Here is a 7790-nt window from a genome sequence, read left to right on the forward strand (position 1 = left end):
GTCCGAGATAACGTCGTCGTCAGCTCCTGAGCTCAGAGATTTACAGCTCAGTGACAAGCAGCAGGCCAGCCGTCACACACACACACACACACACACACACACACACACACACACACACACATACACTGAACGCCCCCTGTGCTGGCTGCCTTTGTGCCTTTGTGCCTCTGTGTTTGGCGTCCTGGCTCTGAGGCTGTCAGAGGACAGGTGTGTGTCATTATTTCACCTGAGATAAACACACACACTCTGCCCACCATCAGAGAGCACAGTGTGTGTGTGTGTGTGTGTGTGTGTGTGTGTGTGTGTGTGTGTGTGTGTGTGTGTGTGTTATTGTGGCTCTGACGGTCCAATCAGAGAGCAGAGCTGACAGCAGGTCCCTTGCTCTGTATCAGAGGTTCAGATGAAGCTTCAGAGCTCGTTAATGCTGAGATGCTAATCACTTCCTGCTGTCCGCACACATTTCCCATGATGCTCTGGAAAGACCGCCTCTGAGGGGGACTCACCAAGACCAGATCCCTGCTGCTGTCAGCACCAAGAACTGTTCCAATGAGTCCCTCTGTCTGCTCCGTCTGAAGCTCTGACCCTCTGCTCGCTCTGACCCTCAGCTCGCTCTGACCCTCAGCTCGCTCTGACCCCCAGCTCGCTCTGACCCCCAGCTCGCTCTGACCCCCAGCTCGCTCTGACCCTCAGCTCGCTCTGAGCCTCAGCTCGCTCTGACCCTCAGCTCGCTCTGACCCTCAGCTCGCTCTGACCCCCAGCTCGCTCTGACCCCCAGCTCGCTCTGACCCCCAGCTCGCTCTGACCCTCAGCTCGCTCTGAGCCTACTTAAAGCCTGAAGCTGTGGTAAACATGGTGAACATGGTTAGTGCAGTGAACACTGTGAACGTGGTGAACGTGGCGAGCGTGGAGAGCGTGGAGAGCGTGGAGAGCGTGGCGAGCGTGGAGAGCGTGGCGAGCGTGGCGAGCGTGGAGAGCATGGTGAGGGTCCTGATGTGGCCACATGTGGTGGTCGTTGCTCGTGATGCTCTGCCTCCATGAGCGTCAGCAGAGAGTGTTAAACGCTCGCTGTGTTAACGACCTTTTGTTATCAGCACACACACACTTGTGCTAAAGTGTGTGTGTGTGTGTGTGAGCTGAGGGAGCAGCAGCTAATGATGCGTGAAGGCGGCGTATGGAGGCCTGGCTGATATTTACATTTGACAGATATATGTCATGGCGGTGGCGGTGGCGGTGGCGGTGGCGGTGGCGGTGGGGGCCTCATTTCCTGGTATTATCGTGTGGTCCAGATTGACTCTGCTCCTCTCTCATCACAGCCTCTCAGAGGTAAATTAGGCGGCGTTTGATTCATGCCCTCATGGCGCCCTAATGTGGCGCCGTAATGTGGCGCCGTAATGTGGCGGCACTTTGCTGTGCGATGAGGCGCGGCGGGTTCTGAGCGTGTTCTCTCCGAGCGACAAACACAGGAAACAGGATTACAGAGAGGAGGCTTATTATCATAAACGCCGCTCACAGACGGCGTGCTGGACTCTAATCCACCCGCTGAGACACAGACCACATCAGGCTGGACCCTGATGGGTCAGAGGAAGACCCTGCAGGACTCAGAGCCGCTCACCTTATCTGCTCATTCACCACAAAAACTGATCTGTTCTCCTGATCTGGGTCCTCCTCAGGCGCCCGCTGCTCCGTCTGCCGGCCAATCAGGTATCAGGACATCAGAGTCCAGCGCTCAGCGGCTTCAGGGGGAGCGAGGGGGGGGAGATAACGAGGCGAGTCAGTGTTTGGTGAAATGTTAGAGAATAAATCAACAATCAGAGACATCGTTAAGAAAAGAGAATAATTTCAATTAAAGGATCAATATGTCGCTCCAAACCGTCCGTAGGTGAGAGTGAAAGGTTGTCTCTGTGTCTGCTCTGTGATTGGCTGAGTCTGTCTGTGTCTGTCTGTGTCTGCTCTGTGATTGGCTGTGTCTGTCTGTGATTGGCTGAGTCTGTCTGTGTCTGCTCTGTGATTGGCTGTGTCTGTCTGTGTCTGCCCTGTGATTGGCTGTGTCTGTCTGTGTCTGCCCTGTGTCTGCCCTGTGATTGGCTGGAGACCAGTCCAGATGTACCCCTCCTTTCACCCAATGACAGCTGCTAACAGCGTTAGCGGCTAACGGCTAATGATGGTGAACATATGCGCCTCCTAAAAACACCAGGAGCAGTGTTTGGTTTCTCCCTCAGACGTTTCTCCCTCAGACATTTCTCCTTCAGACGTTTCTCCTTCAGACGTTTCTCCCTCAGAAGTTTCTCCTTCAGACACCGCTCGGAGCCCAGGCAGCGCAGGAACAGGAGGTGACGGTTCGACTCCCTCTGTGAGCTGAGTCAGCAGAAACTGAGCAGGAGGAAGGAGCAGCTCTGAGCCAGCAGACCAGGAGGTCAGAGGTCAACCAGGCTCCTCTTCATCCTCCTGCTCCTTCTGATCCTCCTCCTCCTGTTCTTTCTGCTTTTCCTCTTCTTCCTGCTCCTCTTTATCCTCCCTTTTCTTCTGCTCCTCCTCCTGCTCCTTTCTCCCCCATTTTTCTTCTTTTCTCTCCTCCTCCTCCTCCTCCTGCTTCTGCTCCTTTCTCCCCCAGGTCCCTTCTCCTCCTGGTCCTCCTCCCCCCCTGCTCCTTTCAACTCCTTTCTCCTCCTCCTCTCCCTGCTCTTTTCTACTCCTGCTCCCGCTGCTCCTCTACTTGCTCCTTTATCTTCCACCTTTTTCCTCCTTTTTCCTCCTTTCTCCTCCCTCTTCTCCTGCTCCTTTCTCCACCTCTTCCTGCTCCTTTCTCCTCCTCCTCCTCCTCCTGCTCCTCCTCCTGTGGTGGTCTCTGGGGACCTGTGTTGATCCTGGTCTAATCCCGTCCTGTGGTCTCAGCTCAGTGGACTGTAATGAGGTCTAAAGCCGCCCCCCCTGATAATCCAGCTGACGGCCTCCTGATGACTCCCTGAGCTCCGTGAGGAGACGCAGAAATCTTCATTTGCTGTTCAAACAGAAAAACAGGAGGCGAGGAGTCAGTGCTAATGATTTAATTACAGAGCTAAGCTCCTCAGAGGAGGCGCTCAGAGGAGGCGCTCAGAGGAGGCGCTCAGAGGAGGTGCTCAGAGGAGGCGCTCAGAGGAGGTGCTCGGAGGAGGCGCTCAGAGGAGGTGCTCGGAGGAGGCGCTCGGAGGAGGCGCTCGGAGGAGGCGCTCGGAGGAGGCGCTCGGAGGAGGCGCTCAGAGGAGGTGCTCAGAGGAGGCGCTCAGAGGAGGCGCTCAGAGGATGAAGCTGGTCTGGGGGACTGGATCCTGAGGTGGTTTCTGGGACTGAGCTCCTCCCAGTGATGGATTCTGTTTTCCCATCAGCCCCAGCGCGGTGTTTGCTCAGCGGCTTCAGTCACACATGGTGGCTCCGCCCTGATCGGCGGCGGCGTGCTCTGCTAATGAGCTCATTAAGGGAAGTGATTGTTAGTTATTAGAGCTAACGTGCCCCCCCCCCTCCCCCGCCTGATGGAGGAGGTAACGAGCTCTGGGGGGGGTAACGAGACGTTTACGAGACAGAGAGACAGAGGGGGGGGTTGATAAAGACCACAGACGGTTTCTAAAACGAAGCTTTTATTTTTGCTCTTCACGCTCCAAACATCAGACACAGTCAGCTCTGAGTCACAGAACGCCATCAGCTCAGAGGGCGCCCCCTGCTGGAGACACAGTCAGCTCTGAATGTCTGCTGCTCAGTGTCGGTCAGAAAGCGTCTATCAGGTGGCGTCCGTCAGACGGTGTCCGTCAGACGGCGGTGTCCGTCAGACGGCGGTGTCCGTCAGACGGCGTCCGTCAGACAGCGTCCGTCAGACGGCGTCTATCAGACGGCGTCACAGCTGGAGCTCGAAGGTGTCGTGTGGCGTGGCCTGAGGCAGCGCGTTGAGCTCCACGTTGAGCTGACCCTGACTGCGAGAGCGTGACAGCAGCAGCGAGGGCAGAGTGTAACGCTGAGTCCACCTGCCCCGAGAAAACCTCCCACCTGAGGACACAACAGCACACCTGGTGTTAGCGCGAGGAACTGCAGCCACGTCCACAGCTGGACTCTCTCAGAGCGGCACCACAGACGATCAGCTGACCTGAGCTGGCGTCCTGCTTGGTGAAGACGTCCGTGCAGCCGCTCCAGTAGTGGACCGCCGTCTTCCCGTGGTAGTCCCTGAGTCCAGGTTTGGCTTCTGACGGGGACAAGGAGGACACAGAGGACACAGAGGACACAGAGGACACAGAGAGGACACAGAGGACAGAGGACACAGAGAGGACACAGAGGACACAGAGGACACAGAGGACACAGAGAGGACACAGAGGACAGAGGACACAGAGGACACAGAGAGGACACAGAGGACACAGAGGACACAGAGGACACAGAGGACACAGAGGACAGAGAACACAGAGAGGACACAGACAACACAGAGGACACAGAGAGGACACAGAGGACACAGAGAGGACACAGAGGACACAGAGGACAGAGAGGACACAGAGAGGACACAGAGGACACAGAGGACACAGAGAGGACACAGAGGACACAGAGGACACAGAGGACACAGAGGACACAGAGAGGACACAGAGGACAGAGGACACAGAGGACACAGAGAGGACATAGAGAACACAGAGAGGACACAGAGGACACAGAGGACACAGAGGACACAGAGGACAGAGAACTCAGAGAGGACACAGACAACACAGAGGACACAGAGAGGACACAGAGGACACAGAGGACACAGAGGACACAGAGAGGACACAGAGGACACAGAAGACACAGAGGACAGAGGACACAGAGAGGACACAGAGGACACAGAGGACACAGAGAGGACACAGAGGACACAGAGGACACAGAGAGGACATAGAGAACACAGAGAGGACACAGAGGACACAGAGGACACAGAGGACAGAGAACACAGAGAGGACACAGACGACACAGAGGACACAGGGAGGACACAGAGAGGACACAGAGGACAGAGGACACAGAGAGGACACAGAGGACACAGAGAGGACACAGAGGACACAGAGGACACAGAGAGGAGACAGAGAGGACACAGAGGACACAGAGGACACAGAGGACAGAGAGGACAGAGGACACAGAGGACACAGAGGACAGAGGACAGAGGACACAGAGGACACAGAGGACACAGAGGACAGAGAGGACAGAGGACACAGAGGACACAGAGGACACAGAGGACAGAGAGGACAGAGGACACAGAGGTCACAGAGGACACAGAGGACAGAGGACAGAGGACACAGAGGACACAGAGGACACAGAGGACAGAGAGGACAGAGGACACAGAGGACACAGAGGACACAGAGAGGTCACAGAGGACACAGAGGACACAGAGAGGACACAGAGAACAGAGGACACAGAGGACAGAGGACACAGAGAGGACACAGAGGACACAGAGAGGACACAGAGGACACAGAGGACAGAGGACACAGAGAGGACACAGACGACACAGAGGACACAGAGGACAGAGGACAGAGAGGACACAGACGACACAGAGGACACAGAGAGGACACAGAGGACACAGAGGACACAGAGGACACAGAGAGGACACAGAGGACAGAGGACACAGAGAGGACACGGAGGACACAGAGAGGACACAGAGGACACAGAGGACACAGAGGACACAGAGGACACAGAGAGGACACAGAGGACACAGAGGACACAGAGAGGACACAGAGGACACAGAGGACACAGAGGACACAGAGGATACAGAGGACACAGAGGACACAGAGGACAGAGGACAGAGGACACAGAGGACACAGAGGACACAGAGGACAGAGAGGACAGAGGACACAGAGGACACAGAGGACAGAGGACACAGAGGACACAGAGGACACAGAGGACAGAGAGGACAGAGGACACAGAGGACACAGAGGACAGAGGACACAGAGGACACAGAGGACAAAGAGGACACAGAGGACACAGAGAGGACACAGAGGACAGAGGACACAGAGAGGATACAGAGAGGACACAGAGGACAGAGGACACAGAGAGGACACAGAGGACACAGAGAGGACACAGAGGACAGAGGACACAGAGGACACAGAGAGAACACAGAGGACACAGAGAGAACACAGAGGACACAGAGGACACAGAGGACAGAGAGGACAGAGAGGACAGAGGACACAGAGGACACAGAGGACAAAGAGGACAGAGAGGACAGAGGACACAGAGGACACAGAGGACAGAGAGGACAGAGGACACAGAGGACACAGAGGACACAGAGGACACAGAGGACAGAGGACACAGAGGACACAGAGGACACAGAGGACACAGAGAGGACACAGAGGACAGAGAGGACACAGAGAGGACACAGAGGACAGAGGACACAGAGAGGACACAGAGGACACAGAGGACACAGAGAGGACACAGAGGACACAGAGGACACAGAGAGGACACAGAGGACACAGAGGACACAGAGGACACAGAGAGAACACAGAGGACACAGAGGTCACAGAGGACAGAGAGAGGACCGAAGGACACAGAGGACACAGAGGACAGAGGACACAGAATGGACACAGAGGACACAGAGAGGACACAGAGGACACAGAGGACAGAGGACACAGAGAGGACACAGAGGACACAGAGCGGACACACAGGACAGAGAATGGGCACAGAGGACACAGAGAGGACACAGAGGACACAGAGAGGTCACAGAGGACACAGAGGACACAGAGAGGACACAGAGAACAGAGGACACAGAGGACACAGAGGACACAGAGGACACAGAGGACACAGAGAGGACACAGAGGACAGAGGACACAGAGAGGACACGGAGGACACAGAGAGGACACAGAGGACACAGAGGACACAGAGGACACAGAGAGGACACAGAGGACACAGAGGACACAGAGAGGACACAGAGGACACAGAGGACACAGAGGACACAGAGGATACAGAGGACACAGAGGACACAGAGGACAGAGGACAGAGGACACAGAGGACACAGAGGACACAGAGGACAGAGAGGACAGAGGACACAGAGGACACAGAGGACAGAGGACACAGAGGACACAGAGGACACAGAGGACAGAGAGGACAGAGGACACAGAGGACACAGAGGACAGAGGACACAGAGGACACAGAGGACAAAGAGGACACAGAGGACACAGAGAGGACACAGAGGACAGAGGACACAGAGAGGATACAGAGAGGACACAGAGGACAGAGGACACAGAGAGGACACAGAGGACACAGAGAGGACACAGAGGACAGAGGACACAGAGGACACAGAGAGAACACAGAGGACACAGAGAGAACACAGAGGACACAGAGGACACAGAGGACAGAGAGGACAGAGAGGACAGAGGACACAGAGGACACAGAGGACAAAGAGGACAGAGAGGACAGAGGACACAGAGGACACAGAGGACAGAGAGGACAGAGGACACAGAGGACACAGAGGACACAGAGGACACAGAGGACAGAGGACACAGAGGACACAGAGGACACAGAGGACACAGAGAGGACACAGAGGACAGAGAGGACACAGAGAGGACACAGAGGACAGAGGACACAGAGAGGACACAGAGGACACAGAGGACACAGAGAGGACACAGAGGACACAGAGGACACAGAGAGGACACAGAGGACAGAGGACACAGAGGACACAGAGAGAACACAGAGGACACAGAGGTCACAGAGGACAGAGAGAGGACCGAAGGACACAGAGGACACAGAGGACAGAGGACACAGAATGGACACAGAGGACACAGAGAGGACACAGAGGACACAGAGGACAGAGGACACAGAGAGGACACAGA

The 7790-nt window shown here is 55.8% G+C and overlaps 1 protein-coding gene across 1 annotated transcript in view; it reads right to left on the reverse strand.

The window, feature by feature from the left end:
• Positions 1 to 3840: 3840 nt before the first annotated feature.
• LOC141796018 (uncharacterized) overlaps positions 3841 to 7790 on the reverse strand; it is a 37083-nt gene continuing 33133 nt past the window's right edge. Inside the window, exons 11-12 of the mRNA XM_074676878.1 lie at positions 4112 to 4207; positions 3841 to 4014 (exon numbers count right to left, since the gene is read on the reverse strand). Coding sequence (XP_074532979.1) covers positions 3866 to 4014; positions 4112 to 4207 — 245 coding nt within the window. The 3' untranslated portion in view covers positions 3841 to 3865. The remainder of the gene's footprint in view (positions 4015 to 4111; positions 4208 to 7790) is intronic.

Source organism: Halichoeres trimaculatus, unplaced genomic scaffold (assembly GCF_033239565.1).
Source record: "Halichoeres trimaculatus isolate MK-OKI-2021-1 unplaced genomic scaffold, fHalTri1.1 fHalTri1_scaffold_10, whole genome shotgun sequence".
Taxonomy (NCBI): domain Eukaryota; kingdom Metazoa; phylum Chordata; class Actinopteri; order Labriformes; family Labridae; genus Halichoeres; species Halichoeres trimaculatus.